The sequence below is a fragment of the Lemur catta genome, chromosome 12 (assembly GCF_020740605.2).
Source record: "Lemur catta isolate mLemCat1 chromosome 12, mLemCat1.pri, whole genome shotgun sequence".
Classification (NCBI taxonomy): Eukaryota; Metazoa; Chordata; class Mammalia; order Primates; family Lemuridae; genus Lemur; species Lemur catta.
This window is the reverse complement of record NC_059139.1, coordinates 33,675,633-33,692,341: the sequence shown is the minus strand read 5'-3', so window position 1 is coordinate 33,692,341 and position 16,709 is coordinate 33,675,633. Positions and strand designations below refer to the sequence as shown.

General features: G+C 33.4%; 1 protein-coding gene across 1 annotated transcript in view; it reads right to left on the bottom strand.

Annotated features, from left to right (window-relative positions):
- Window positions 1–16,709, bottom strand: part of MTREX (Mtr4 exosome RNA helicase) — a 90,848-nt gene that overhangs the window by 54,436 nt on the left and 19,703 nt on the right. Inside the window, exons 6-14 of the mRNA XM_045565655.1 lie at window positions 12,970–13,144; window positions 11,733–11,823; window positions 10,611–10,735; window positions 9,491–9,589; window positions 8,912–9,014; window positions 7,391–7,522; window positions 5,642–5,721; window positions 4,320–4,430; window positions 2,472–2,573 (exon numbers count right to left, since the gene is read on the bottom strand). Coding sequence (XP_045421611.1) covers window positions 2,472–2,573; window positions 4,320–4,430; window positions 5,642–5,721; window positions 7,391–7,522; window positions 8,912–9,014; window positions 9,491–9,589; window positions 10,611–10,735; window positions 11,733–11,823; window positions 12,970–13,144 — 1,018 coding nt within the window. The remainder of the gene's footprint in view (window positions 1–2,471; window positions 2,574–4,319; window positions 4,431–5,641; window positions 5,722–7,390; window positions 7,523–8,911; window positions 9,015–9,490; window positions 9,590–10,610; window positions 10,736–11,732; window positions 11,824–12,969; window positions 13,145–16,709) is intronic.

The window sequence follows — 16,709 nt, the reverse complement described above, 5'->3', positions numbered from 1 at the left end:
TCAACTCTACCCTTCTGCTGAGCTACTATGCACCTCTCCCTGGAACTTAGCCATACTGTGTGGCCTACCTCTGAACCCCGGGTGCCCAAGGCACTGGTCTTCTCACAGCTGGCCTTGCCCTGTCTACTCTTTGCCTACTTCTTTTCACAACATTAACTTTCCAGTCTGGGCCCCTCTGAGTCTCAGGCCAGAAGGAGCCCCTGTGGGAGATGGGTAGGGTTGGGAGGGTATTTTCCCAGAGGCCTGAGCCAGAACCATCCCCATATCTGTCATGGGGTCTCCTTCCACCACAAATCCAGGCTGGAACCCAAGCCCCTTCCCTCTACAGCTGTTTTTAATAGGTGGGAAGGGGCTAGAACCTCCTTTGGCATTAGCTAGACTACAGGGCCCCTGCCAGCAGAGAGGATTTGGTTCCCACTTGGCTCCTCCCAGTGGACAGTCCTGGGCCAGGCCCTCATCTTTCTACATATGCTACCTCCAGTGGGAACTAAACCAAAGACACCACTCTATACCAAGTCAACTGTGCCTTACACACTGTTTTCCTTCTGTCCACACTGTTCCCTGGGCAGGAGGCAATGGAAAGCCAAGCCCCACGGCCTTAGCATTTCCCTTCACTTCCCCAAGTATCTCTGGGTACCTGAAGCCCTGGGCATTTATTTCCTCTCTTGCCTAGAATGGGCCTGGTCCTGAGGGTAGGACAGAGATAGGCCCACTTGGGCCTTCATGTCATGGACTGCAGATGGAGAATGGGCATGTTTTTGTGTACTCAGTTTGTAAACGTATCTTCTGTATTCAATAAACAGGCTGTCCATTTGTTCGGTTAGAGGAAGAACAACTACGCTACAAGAAGGCATACTACTGACAGCAGACCTGAAACCTGGGAGCAAGGAAGGTACCAGAATAAACAAAAAACCCCAACTCTATAAAGATCAGAAAAGAATGTTTCAAAAAGGCAGTCCAATAAAATCTCAACAGGGACCAAGGGCATCATTACATTGTACACATTCCAATTTTTAAATTTCACAATTATGATCTGGAATCATGAAGAAAGGCTGCTCTGTTAAATTCAGTTATCCATTTACTCTCACCTGGGATCCATGTACCACCTACAAAAGGACAAGGAATGCCAAAGAACAAGTAAAGTCACAACAAAAGACTTATTTATCTTGTGGCATTAATTTTATTCATAGAATTAAGTCATTTTAAACTGATTATGAAGAACAAAAAATTTACGTTAGTTCAAAATATATGAAAAACTTTTAACTGCATTACAGTTAAAGATCATATTCTACATGAATTAGCCCTCCTTCAATTTAAAGTCATAAATTACAGAAAAATTTTGAAGGTTAAGTGAAAATTTCTAACAGAAAAGGCACTGCCTTACTATACTTAGATTTCGCTTTTGTATAGCTTCCAATGCATTTTAAAATGAAACAAAAAAAAATACTTTGCCTTTACAGTTCTAACATGGGTACCTTTCAAGGTAAATTTTAATGATTCGTAATTACTTTCAGAAATTTCTCTAAGTGCAAAGAATCACCAATTTCAAGGATAAAAGGTTAAGTAAAGGACTACTCACAATTTTCCCCAAATTTCAGACTATGTCAGTCTTTGGCTTGCAATGGATACTGAAACTAGACATCTTTCTTTCTTTCATCACCTGTTTCTCACCTCTGCCAATGTTCTTCCACTGCCTGCTTGGCAAATACTCATCTGCTGTTGCTGCTTATTTTAAGGATTGTCTTTTCTACGAAGCCTTCCTTGACCCCATATATACAACTGAATTTCTTTCTTATGCTATATCCTTCCGTACATACTTCTCAAAGTGTTTATAACATAAGGTTTATTGTATGTCTATTAACTTTCACTGTAACTGAAGTTTCTTTAGACTCGGGATTATATTTTTGTTTTTGTTTTTACTTTAGCAACCCCAGTATCTGCCAGAGTTCTAAATCCATATTTTAAGTTTGGTAATTGTTTGCTAAATGGGGTACTAGCCTCTGGATTAAGGATTAACTTTTTTATTTACCCCAGCTCACGGTTTCATTCATGCTCCCAACTTTCTCTTTCCTTCTGCCTTGGAAAAGATGTGTGCAAACCTGTTACAACTTCTATTTTAAACCTGAAGGGCAAAATAGTTAGCAACTATAGCCCCTGTAGTAGTGAATACCTTAAAGAAATGAAAATTCTAGATTTAAAAAAAATGTTTTAAAGCATTCATGAGTCACTTACACACTAAACCCTCATTCCCAAATTTCTTCACCTAAAGGAATCTTTTTGTTTGAGGGTGGGGAGTAACAAGATAGAAACTGAAACGATCAAGAATTTAACCTTGATAAACCTATATTAGCTTGGGTACAAGTTCTTAAGTAGTTGGGACTGAAAATCTCAAAAATTATATGACCCAAAGTCATCTGAGGTAAAATAATTAAAGATAAAAATTATTTCAATATGTGAATTACTTTACTTACCCATCGGAAATCCTTCCCATCAAATTTGCGGGCATTTGTAAATAAAACAGTTCTAGCTGGCATGTTAATTCCCATAGCAAAAGTCTCTGTAGCAAATAAGGCCTAAATAAATGAATAATAAAATAAATTACATAACTAAACATGCATTTTAAGCTGTGAACCTAGTTTTATAATTCAAGTGTAAATAAATGTATCATTCGTTTTTTTTTAATTTAGTTTTTCCTTTTTACATAGCTTCTCACTCTGTCACCCAGGCTTTAAGTGGAGTGGTGTGATCATACCTCACTACAGCCTTGAACTCCTGGTCTTAAGTGATTCTCCTGCCTCATCCTCCTGATTGGCTGGAACCACACCCAGCTAATTTTTAAAATTTTTTGTAGAGATAAGGTCTTGCTATGTTGCCCAGGATGTTTAATTAGTTATTAATGACACCCTCCAAAAGTAACAAACAACATGGCAGTCCCAGATGTATTTCAGTATTTTATACACAAAATTATTAAATAATATTCAATGTCCCTACATCCCAGAAAATTTTTAATTAAAGGAAAATCTACTTAAATTTTAGTGATGGTAACTAGAGAATACACTGGTATTATGGATAAAGCTTTAGGCTACAGAATAATTTTCTAAACATAGGCAAATTTTCTTGCTTCTTCACTGATGATGCAGAGTTTGGGGGACCACTTCACTATTAGGATCTTTTAGAGGAGATCAGAAATCAGTGACTCTTTAAGTTCACTTCTAGGACTTTACCAACAAAACTAGTGGTTTAGACACAAAAGGATATATGCATAAGTCACTGAAGTACTACATTTTCATCAACAGGAAAGAAGATTAAAAAACTTCAGTTCATCAACTCAATAGAATACTACTTATTTGTTAAAAAGAATGAAGAACCACACATATGACAAAACTGCATATATAACATGGGTAGTACATAATGACTTGTTTAGAAAATAAACCACATGTTATTTTTATGTATGCTAATGGACATTTCTGGGAAGTGAAGGGGATGATCTTTCACTTTTTTACTTTATGTACAATTGTTCTATTTGAATTTTACAACCAACAAGTATCACTCATTTTTTTTTTAAAGATCCTTTAAAAGTAGGGATCAACAAAACATACAATCTGAAGGAAATACTAACAGGACTTGCCAGGACCCAGGTAGAAATATTGACCAGCTATTGATCTAAATTACTTCAAATACATTATTCAAGGTGTGTAAATTTCCCTTATATATTCTACTTAGTGCTGAGGTTTTCAGGATAAATCTCCTGTATGATTTTTAAAATTATAGTAATTTTTAAACATAAAATAATTTATGAGTCATATGTAAACTTAGGATTACATTTTGAAGTTGTTTCACATTTTTAATTTCCCATTTTTGGGTACAGACATCAATGTAATTTTGTTTTTAAAACTAAATCAGACTCTTTGGTTTAAATTAGAACATTCTAAAAACTCTTTTCTAAGTCTAACCAGCAATTCTCCTTGTCTTCACTAAGCTAATCCTTTTAATCTGTATGTAGAAAGAAGTCCACTTATCAACACCACATCTAATAATTAAATGGCAACTTCTTCAAAATTCTACCATATCCATAGTGTTACCACTTCTTACTTTAAAAGAGAAAATTGGACCGTAGATTTTTATACCTACAGTCCAAAATTTATGAAGTATAAGATGATACACAAAAATCAAGTTCATTACCTAAGTCATTCCGTACAAACTAGTCAAAAAAAAAAAAAAAACTACACAAAACTGCCTATAAACAATGTTCTCCATAATTTTCAAACTGTTCATACAAAACAACTCTGGGGCATAAAAAATAAAAATAAAAACCATACCTTTATTAATCCTTCAGAAAAGAGAATTTCTATAGTTTCTTTCAAAATAGGAAGTAAACCACCATGGTGAATACCGATCCCCCGCTTCAAAAGAGGAAGTACATGTTCAACCTGTGATTTTAGAATAATGTGTATTTTATAATGATATGAGGGAAGGAATTTTAAAATATTGAACTAACCAAATTAAGAAAAATGGATGATTAAATAATGCTCTGTATTTAAAGAAACTGTTAATAAAAACCTTTTCAGAATAAAAGCAAAACCCAAACCCTACATTCCCCCAGATTATTAAACTCAAAATATAATTCAGACCTAGCTCTCTTTAACATGAAGAGGTTGTAAATAAACTTTACAAATGGTTTGCTGCCTTAAATTTACCAGTATCACTTCATCTCCTCCAAATAACCAAAAAATATATTTAACATGAATATGTACTTCATCTAAAAACAAATGAATTACTGAAGACTTCACTCTTATTAATAATTTATCAAATGTCATTAAATACCTACTATTAGAAAAGTGCAATGATAACAAAGATGTATAAAGACATGGCACAGCCCTGAGATACTAACAATTCAACTGGGAAGGAGAATGACAAAACAAAGCTTAGAAATTAAATACCCTTTTAAATGCCAAGAAATATGCTACCACTGTTGCATGGTAAATCTCTTACAAATGAAAGCATTCGCATTTATTTGCAAAGCAGAGTGTGACCTCCCAATTTTTCTTTTCATACAACAACTTTTCATATATTAGGTTTGCCTAAAGCACTAGTTCTCAACTCTGGATGCACAGCAGAATCACCTGGGAGCTTTTGAAAGATTCTAAATGACCATGACACACATCACACCAATTACATTAGCATTTCTGGAAGTGGCACCCAAGCAACAGTGTATTTTAGAATTTTCAATTTCAATACTCAAAGAAAAAAATACACTAGATTAAAGCAAAGTAGATGTTAAATTCCTCACTGAACAAGTCATTTTCATTAAGTGTGTTCTCTTATTTTATTTGGTAGCCTTATGAATTAAAAAATGTAATGACTTAAAACTAACATTAAAAATATTGTCATATTAGGAACATTAGCAGTAATTTCCAGACCATACTAGCTTTCAGAGAAAGTTCTTTGAGGTAGCAAATCTTTCTTCCTGTCACCTTTTCAGAAGTTTAAAATATAAATCAAGGTATTATCTCAGTGCATATTGCAACATACATGCTACAGTATGCAAATAGTACAACACAGTAACAAAACCAAGAAATGAAAGGTGAATATATGCCATCTATTAATACCCACACTTTACCAATTGATATTAAAAACTCACTTGAGGGAGCTTTTTATCTTCATCAGATAAGCAGTCAATTGCATTACTGAATACTTCTTCAACCATCTTCTTTTCTTCATCTAAGAGGGTAAATTCAAGAGTATAAAAAATATCAAAATGAGTGAAGTATAATAAACTTCACATTATAAACAATAAGATTCTAAGAAGAATAAAAAAGTCAGGATGGTCAAAAGAAAAAGGAGATAAAAATTACCACATATTAATAAAATTCACTGCCTTTCAAAACATATCTAACAGACTTAATCCACAAAGAAAAGTACTATCTTATAAATGGTAATACTAACTACACCTATTGCTTTACATACAACATTTCATTCTAATGGTTACAGGACACAGGAACTATTATAACCTACCTTTTACTACTGAGGAAAACGAAGCTAGTGTAAATAATCAGCCCTGCTATTAACTGTTAGAGAAACAATCCAAAGCCCATGTTCCCAACTACTGTACTGCTTTCTTGTAAAGTGTCTATCAAATAACAGGTATTAAATATGTGTTAAATTAATCAACATGTAATCCTACAACTTTAAGCATATTCAGTACTGGTAGTTAAGAGAAAACATTCATAAACAGAACAATTCACTCAAAAAACATAAAATATTATCGGCGTTAGGAGGCTATCTGGATTATCTGTTATTTGTTACTTTCACCCATGGAAAAGTAAGAATCATCTTTAAAATGCATAGATAAACAATATCTATCTTAATAAAGAAACAATATAACTGAAATTTAATTTCAGGATGATTCATGATATTATTTACTTTTCACCATATGGGATTACATACGTAAAAGGCAGAGCTGAACGACAACTGTGTATTTAGCACACTGCAATTCTTGGCCAGTGCTATGGTTTAAATATGTCCTCTAAAGATTGTGTGGTTGACAACTTAATCCCTAAAGCAACAGTGCTGAGAGTGGGACTTTTAAGAGGCTGTTAGGTCATGAGGGCAATGCCCTCATGAATGGATTAATGTCTTTATCATAAGATAAAGTTAGTTCTAGTGGGAGGGGGTTCCTGATAAAAGGATGAGTTCAGCCCCCTCACCCCCCCTTCCCTCTCTCATCCTTCTGCCTTTGGCTGTAGGATGACACAACAAGAAGGCCTTCACCCGATGTGGGGTCCCTCAAACTTGGACTTCCCAGCTTCCAGAACTATACGAAATAAATTTCAGCCCTTTATAAACTACCCAATCTCAGGTATTCTGTTATAGCAGCTCAAAAGGGACAGCCAGGCTGTGCTCCTATCTAACTGTGTGACTTTAAGTGAGTTGCATTTACTGTTAATATAATAGGAATTATTAATTTGATAGAAGTTGTATTAATTTTAAAATTACAGCATAGTTAAGCAAAGAGCAGGTCTTCCTGGTTTAGAATTCAGTGAGAATGAAGCACAGTACTTTCTATAGAGAAGGTGGTCTAACCAAGGTACTTACCATAACTTAGGAGTTTATGGTAATAACGTATAAGAAGGTATGATTCTAATGTTTCTAAGTAGGGTTCTTTGAATTTTACACATAGAAATGTACTTGTATCTTTCAATAAAAGAAGAGAGACGAGAGGAAAGAAAAGAAATTATGAGGGCCTCTTAAAACTTGCTCAGTACCTACTATTGTTAACTGTAAGGTGAACTGCATGTCTTAATGATACACAATTGATAAATATATTACCAGAAATATATTTTACACTCATTTCACATAACATTAAAACTATACTGAAATTATGTATTACCTGTGTTGAAATCTAATTTGGTCATTTGAAGTGCATAGGCTTCACAATCTTTCTTACTAAAACTGAAAATAATTACAGGTTGAAAATTTCTTTCCATAATCATCTTCACAATCTTGAACACATTTGATGGTCCTGCAAAGAGAGTAGATAAATCATATCCCCACATAAACTCAAAATAGATCACAGATCTAAATGGAAAAGCTAAAACTATAAAACTCTTAAAAGGAAATACAGGAATAAATTTTCATGATCTTGGGTTAGACAAAGGATTCTTGACTATGACAGCAAAAGCACAAGCAACAAAAGAAAAAAACAGATAAGCTGCACTTCATTAAAATGAAAAACTTTTGTGCTTTCATGAACACCATCAGCAAAGTGAAAAGACAACCCCAACCCAAAGAATGGGAGAAAATATTTCCAAATCATCTATCTGATGAGGGTCTATAATCCAGAATATATAAAGAACTCTTACAACTCAACAACAAAAAGACAAAAAATACAATTTTAAAATGGACAAAGGATTTAAATAGACATCTGTCCGAAGATATACAGATGGCCAACGAGCACATGAAAAGATGTTCAACATCACTAGCCACCAGAGAAATGTAAATCAAAAATCATATTAAGATACCACATCATACCCACTAGGATGACAATAATCAAATAGATATAATATTAAGTATTGGCAAGGACGTCGAGAAAGTGGAATCCTCATACACTCCTAATGAGAACGTAAAATGATGCAGCCCTTTAGAAAGTGACTTGGCAGTTCCTCAAAAGATTAAACACAGACTTTCCATATGAGCCAGCAATTCCATTCTTAGGTATATACCCAGAAGAAAACAAAACACATATTCATACAAAAACTCGTAGAACATGCATAAATGTTTTCAGCAGTATATCGTTAACAGTCAAAAACTGGAAACAACCCAAAATGTCTGTCCACTGATGGAGAAATAAAATGTGGTATATTCATACAATGAAACACTATTTGACCATAAAAAGGAATGAAATACTGACATAGTATCAAGTTCATGAATGAACCTTGAAAACGTTATGTTAACCGAAAGAAGTCATTCACAAAAGACTACAAATACTATGATTCCATACATATGAAATGTCCAGAAAAGGCAAATCCATAGGGACACTAGGTTGACTAGTAATTGCCTAAGTCTAGGAGGTAGAGAGAGCTGAGGTTGGGGGGAAATGGGAAACAACTGTCAATGTACACAGGGTTTCTGCTGGGGTTTATGAAAATATTATGGAATTGGATAGTAATGATAGCTGTACCACTCTGTGAATATACTAAAAACACTCAACTATACACTTTAAATGGGTGATTTGTATAGGATGTAAATTATACTCAATTCATATCACATATAAAAAAAGAGATCAACCTTTATTCATCCAATTTTATCATATACCATCTAGATCTTTATCTAGCTTCCTGAGAAAAAAATAAAAGACAAAAAAATGTCAGAGTAATTTAATACACAATTTACATGTAAAGTTCTAAATTACCTTTTGTTCCTCCTTTCCGTCCCTTCTGGTCTCCTTTTGCCAAATCACCTGCATCTCGAAGCACTTGCATTGCAGTATTAAAATTATCTTCTCTGAAGTCACCCTGTAATCACGGATTTTTTTCTATGTAACTTTACTAATATTTAATCATAATTCAAACTACTTTCATACTTCAAACACAAAGCTTCCTCAAATAATAAAATAATTTAATAATATTATTATTATTATAACAAAGGTCACTAAAATAATTAAAAAATGCTCTGTGGTAAAAGGTAATAAAAGATGATAAGGAAGTAATAAAACTGGAAACAGCAAAACATTAAGACATCTGAAACATGTCTGGATCCCCTGTTCTCCAGGCATTTTTAAATACTAAGAAAGGAGGAAAATCTAATTCATGTATAACATTTTTGAGAAAAAGTACAAAAAAAACTCATCAGTTTTGAATTATGAAACTGAGACCAAAAAAACCCAAAAAAGGTATCTGCCATTATTCTTTATTTCAAAATTAAGGAAAAGCAAGGTATTAACAATAAAGTATGACATTATAGATATAAGAAATGACAATTACTCCCTTACATTTTCATCAACAACAAGGTGCAGGCCATCTCCTCCTGCTGGAAAAATGTAGTGTTGCAATGGAGTAGGCCGATAATCTGTGTAAATTACATGACAAGGCTGTAAAAAGAAAGAATTTAACATGTGAAGTTTTATTTCTTCAAAATAAAGTTGTGTATTTGACCTATTTAAAAGACCTATGGAAATAAAATTGTGAATCCAACATTTCAAGAAGAAACCGCTTTTTAAAAGATACTTTAAAAACCAGGCAAGAATATGGAAAAATTATAGGTCTATCAAATTATACTACCATCTTCTCAATTTACCATACCCTAATCAGTGCCAAATAAATAACCTGAGCTTCAATTACCCATTAGCTAGCCCTGAGATGCTGTAATTACAGAAGATATCTGTTTCTATGGAGTAGTATGGTGATACAAAGGTTCCCTGAGATAAAGTGGAATTTTTCTGCCCCACAGAGGCTTTTCAAAACCTTAGCTCCTCTAGAAAATCCACTGGGTTTCTATCCTACAGGAGCAACATGGGAGAAGGTTATAAAAACACATCTACAGAGCTTATAAACAGGTAAGAATAAGTTCATGAGGATATTGGTATAAAGTAAAGGCAGAAAAATAGAAACAAGAATAAATTCAGCATATGTAAACAAACACTTGTTATAAAGTCCTACACAGATGCTAAAATTGGACTAGAAAATGGAACTAAGTCTAAGCTTACATGAGAAAAATCAAATCAAAAGCTCAAGAAATGCCCCCAGCTTTTCCTGGTATCAAGGCATTAGAGGAAATTCTCCATTGTTTACTCACAGATTACTATCTGAGTAAATGCAGTTTCTAAACCTGGCAGATCATCAGGATCAATTTCGGAGCTTTTGAAAATCAGAGCTTCCAACGCCCTCCTCCCATACGTTTAGATATACTGGATTTGAGATCAGGCTTCAGAAATCAACATTTCTAAAAAGCTAGTCAGTTGATTTTGATAAGCTACTTGATTTAAGAAGTAGTTTCACATTAAAATGTTTTCTTTATTCTGGACAGCATTAGGAAAAAATTATAGGAGGGTATAGTAAGGCCAACCTTTAACATTTTAAATACTAAACACATCAAAAAAGGGGAAAAAATACCTGTTTATGCAAATGACAAATCCACTCAGCAAACTGTCGGGCATTTGGAATAGTAGCCGAAAGGAACACATAGTGGACATTATCAGGAAGCAAAATAATGGTTTCTTCCCATACTACACCACGTTCTGGAAAAAACAAACATACTTTGGAATATGACATCACTTTGCCACAGTATCTAAAATTATATTCTCTTAAGCTTTATTATTAAAAATGCAGACCACTTTATGCAAGAATATCTTTAGCCACAGAACCTTACTGAAAACTACTTTAGTTCTTACCATGAATCTATCCAGTAGAAAGTTAGTATACCAAACCACTATAAACACAATGTACTCTGAAACAGCCTGCAAAGAGCAGCTCCAGACTGAATCTTTTCAAACAACATAACAAGAGCCCCAAAGAGAAGGCAGGGGAATAGTATTTCCACTTCACTTTAAGAAGCAATAGTTACTGGCTTGTAGAGATGGGGCCTCACTCTGTCACCCAGGCTAGAGGGCAGTGGTGCAATCATAGCTCACTATAACCTCGAATTCCTGGGCTCAAGCAATCTTCCCGCCTCAGCATCTGAGTAGCAAGGACTATAGGCACTTGCCACTAAAGCCTGGCTAATTTTTTAAATTTTTGTACAGACAGGGTCTCACCATGTTACCCAGGCTGGTCTTGAACTCTTGGCCTCAAGCAATCCTCCTGCCTCACCCTCCCAAAGTGCTGGGATTACAGGTATGAGCCACTGTGTCCAGACATTTAGTTTTTTTTTTTTTTAAACAGTAAACTAACTTATTAAAAAGCAAGAAAGTTAACTTTGTAAGCTACAAGTTTTAGAAATTCTTTAACATTAGTTACATTAGTAAGTTCTCTATTAAAAGCCAGTTTTTATTAATAATTCCACTTGCTCTACTTGAATTTACATTTTTTCATCCAGCAAAAGTTACTATTTAAGGAGTTAAATGAAATCCTAATGTGAAAATTATATCATGCTGTTCAGAATTTAAAGAAGTGATAGTTTATTTGAACTCTAACCACACAAAAACTAAAAGCAATTTTAACAACTTCTCATTCAAAATTCCTAATGCCATTCTTAAAGGAAATACATGGTACACATCTTAACACTGCAGAGTATACCTGAATCTCTCATGTAATGGATTTCATCAAATATGACCCAAGCAACTTCTCGCATAACTTCAGAACCTCTGTACAGCATACTTCTCAAAATCTAAAGAAGTATAAGATTTATTTAGCAGGATTTTGACATAACAACTAATAGTTAAAAACTGTTTTCCAATAAGGAATTTTGGATACTTTTTATTAAATAAAAAATTTAAAATAACTTTAGGGAATTACAGATCTTAACAATATTTCATAAATCAAGTCATCTTCCTTTACTCACAAAACCAAAGTAAATGACTTCTAAACAGTTACTAATCAGATACAATATACATAGAGAATTATGATCACCCCTGTTCTCTGTATATCTAGAATATGAAGTAACTTCCTTATATGCACAGCACCTTTCCAAGATCCAGACTTCCTAAAACGTGAGAGCAACTTAAATTATCCTGTATCCAAAACACTGGATCCCGTACTGTTTGCCCAATTTCTTCTCCCTTGACTAATTATAATATGGACACTTTCTGGCAATATTTATTCTAATTTTTGGAGTTAAAATCTCCGACGGATGGAAAGAAGTTTTGAGAACAGAAAATAAACTTACATGGGGCACCAAAATGAAAAGTGAGCAATGCCTTTGGCTGGCTCTGCAGACCAGATGCTAAGTTACACTCACTCTTGTATTATACCATATCCTCATAAAACACAAAGATATAACTAAAGTATGTATTAGTACAAAAGGACTTAGTACAGTAAAGATAGCTAATCATGTCTAAAATCTAAGATGTTATAAGTATATGCAAAAATTAATAGTGATTATGAGAACAAGCTAAACATAATACTGCATTCTTTAACGTTACTTACCTACTTGTATTAACACTCAGATGTAGAAGAAATAAATTACATGAAACAAAGAGCCACTACTTATAAGAAACTATGTATTCAAATACTGATAACTAGGTATATAAAACAAATGAAACATTTTCATGTCATTGACAGTAATAAGCCTTTGAAAATAACTGAAGAAAAAGTATCTAAATTATATGACAAATACCAGAAATATTGGTAATTTAGAAATAAACATGTTACTAAAACATTTTAAGATAAATTATATTCATTTCACATAAGTCTACTCAGAAAATAAAGTATTACATTTTATTTAAACAGAGCAAGCAATAAAACGTGTTCTAAGTGAATAGACACAATAATTAAATTAAAAAGAAAAAGTCAGATGGGGCACTACATAAATTACCTCTGTGGTCATAACAAGACAAGATGCTGTAGGATTAATAGTAACATCTCCTGTCATCAGACCAACATCTTGAAATTCTTCATACATTTCACGGTATTTTTGGTTACTCAGAGCCTTAATTGGGCTGGTAAATATTACACGCTGTTTTTCCCTTAAGGCCAATGCAATGGCATATCTAAAAATTGAAAACAAATAAAAATAATTATAAAACCCTTGTCTTTAAATTATATGATTTTTGAAATTCTGTTAATAATTATGTCTAAATTTTTCCTAATTGTCTTAAATGGACTTTACAGAACATTAATATCTTATCTGCTAATAATTATTATGATAAATCTGAAATGTAGCAGTTTAAATAATCTAGAACATTTTAACTGTGATCACTTAGAGTTAATGCAACTTAATTACTAACATCAGTGGATTACTAATGGTTACCCTATTTCTTACAAGTAAAACACCTATATCTACAGATGGTCCTCTAAAAGTTTAGCACCTCTGCCTGTCAGTTTATGTATATACGGAAGACAATTAGGAAAATATTTATAGTCCCTGCAATATGAAATGTTTTTCCCCCAAGTTTCATAGCTAAGTTAATCCATATGTATTCTTTTCCTACATATAACAGTTATGAAAATCATGGTACATTCTGATCATGGAAAAGTCATTCCATAGCTATGAACAGCACGTAATACAGTAGTTCTATTTGTTTTTAAAGAAAATTCAGGTACATATTTAAATATAGACCATGAAATCAGGATTAAGCTTAAAACTGTGGTAGATCCCCCTATTTAAGATATAGTTCCTGCCCACAACAATCTTATGATCTATTTAGGGAAATGAAAATAATATTCATCCCAACCATCCTCAATAGTGAAATAAGCGAGTAAAAAATTAAAAGTTGTCCAAACATGATCAAATATGAATTTTAAGAGATACCCATGAAAGAAAAAACAAAGAAGAATACATGATGCTACAATATATCATCTAAAATGTCTACTGTTCTACAAAAACTGCTAGATATAAAAAGAAACAGGAAAGTATGACCCATACTTACAGGGGAAAAAGCAATCAAATGAAATTGATTGAGTGGTCACAGATATGGAACTTAGCAGACAAAGACTCTAAAGAGGCTATTAGAAAGATATCCAAAAAAATGCAATGAAATAGGTTCTAAGAATTAAAAGGAAATAGAACAATGCCTTTGATATGCATCTTAACAAAGAAATTGAAATTATTAACAACATAACCAAATGAAAACTCCACAGATTAAAGATTAAAATTACAATAAACAAATGAAAAATTCACTACATGGGCTCACGAGCAAATCTGAGATGGCAGAAGAAAGTATCAGTGAAAATAAAGATAAATCAAAAAGAGAAATTATCATATCTAAAGAAAGAAAGAAATAGAAGAAAAACAAGAGACACTCAGAAATCTGCAGGACAACTTCAAGTGTCCCAATGGAAATTTCAAAATGAGAAAGAGGCAGGAAAAAATAATAATAAAAAAACTTTGCAAATTTATTTTAAAAATATTAATCAACAGATCCAAGAAGCTCAATGAACACAGCAGGAAAAACTGATAAAGAACCACACCTAGAAATATCATAGTTAAACTGCTCAATGACAAAGAGAAAGGCAGATACCACTGCACTCTATCTCGGGCAACAGAGCCAGATCTTGTATCAAAAAAATGAACAAACAAAAACCAAAATTTATATAGTAATAAAGAATCCTTACAATGCAATAAGACCAACAACCCAATTTAAAACATCAGCAAAAGACTGAAATAATTCACCAAAGATACACAAATGGATAAACACATGTAATGATGCTTAACATAAATCAGAGAAATGCAAATTAAAACCACTACGTGACGTCACTACATACCCACTAAAATGGGTAGAATCAAAAAAGACAATACCAAAAGTTGACGAGGATGCAGAGAAACTGGCACCCTGATACACTACTGGTAGGAATATAAAATGGAACAGTCACTTTGAAAAAGCGTTTATCAGTTGCCTAAAGAGCTTAAATACATACTTGCTATAAGATCCAGCATTTCCATTCCTAGGTATCTACCCAAGAGAAATAAAAACAGATGTCTCCTCAAAGATTTGCACATGAATGTTCTTATCAGTATTATAATAGCCAATCACACGATCAGTGTTTGCCTACAGCTGGAGGTAAGAGTGGGTTTGAATGCAAACACACACAAGAGAATTGGATGGATGGAAGTCTTCTAAAACTGGTGAGGGATGCACAATTGTACTAATTTACTAACTCAATTGTACATTTACAATTGGTGAATTTAATGGTAAGTAAATTATATAATAAAGCTATTCACATTAGGGCCAAGAAAACTACTCAGTTTCATAAACAACATGGTACCAATATGTTAGTCCTAGTACCAGGTTTATAAATAAAATGTTACATCCTGCTATAGTTATCAGCTAAAGTAGGAGTTTACCTGAAGTCCTTTCATTCCTAGGAAAAATCTTTATCTGAAATACATGACCCACTCCCTGAAATTATAACTACTGGTGTGAATATAAAAATCTATACCTTATCAGTTTTATTTTGGTTGAGCTAAAATTCATGACATAAAATTAACCATTTTAAAATGTATAATTCAGTATAATTTAGTATACGCATAATTTTGTGCAACTACTACATCTAATTCTAAAATTTTTATCACGCCCCAAAAACTCTACACCCATTAAGCAGTTATTCTCTACTCCCCCCTCTGACCAATCCCTGCCATCCACTAATCTGCTTTCTGCCTCTATGGATTTACCTATTCTGGATATTTCATATAAATGGAATCATACAATATAATAAGTAACCTTTGTGTCTGGTTTCTTTTACTAAGCATAACGTTTTTGAGGTTCATCCACATCGTAGCATGTATTATTACTTCATTCCTTGTTATGGCTGAGTAATATTCCACTGTAGGGATATACCACATCCTATTTATCCATTCACCCGCTGATGGACATGTGGATTGTTTCTGTCTTTTGGCTATTACTAATAGTATTGCTATCAATGTTCATGTACAAGTTATTTGTCAAAGTACCTGTTTTTAATTCTTTTGCGTACATATCTTAGAGAATTGCTGGGTCATATGATACTTCTATGTTTAACTTTTTGAAGAAGTGTCAGACTATCTTCCACAGCAACCCTCATCAGATTTTCAAAAGTGTCTATGACCCTGGTGAATTTCTTAAAACTCTCTTTATGGTTTCCTAGCCCAGGGTTTGAGAGCAGGTTTCAGCATATATGTGAAAACTTCCTCCACTGAAAATCTCTCTTCTCTTGTAGAAAAAAATGAAACCAAGGTTATACTAATGACGAGAATTCAAATGACTATACATTTTGGCTTTAAATGCATAATGCACCAAATATACTACTAAATTTGTTTCTCTGAGTGAGATTAAAAAATTGAACTAAGTAGTCAAAACTCTTCGTCTGTACCTGTTCCCTAGGAAGAAACTAGCTTTTGACTTCAGCACCTTCTAAAAAGGAGTAAACCACTGAGAAAATAGTCTTACTCCATTGAACAGAATTCATTCATAAAGAACCATATTGTGTTTGAGGATGAGAAATAAAGACTATTCTGTAACTGTAACTGGCTGACATCATTGAGATGACACTATAAAATCCAAACTTCATTCCTCTAACTCTGCAAAGAGAAAACTTGGAACTTGCACAGCTAAGCCAACGTCTATAAGTAATTAATAC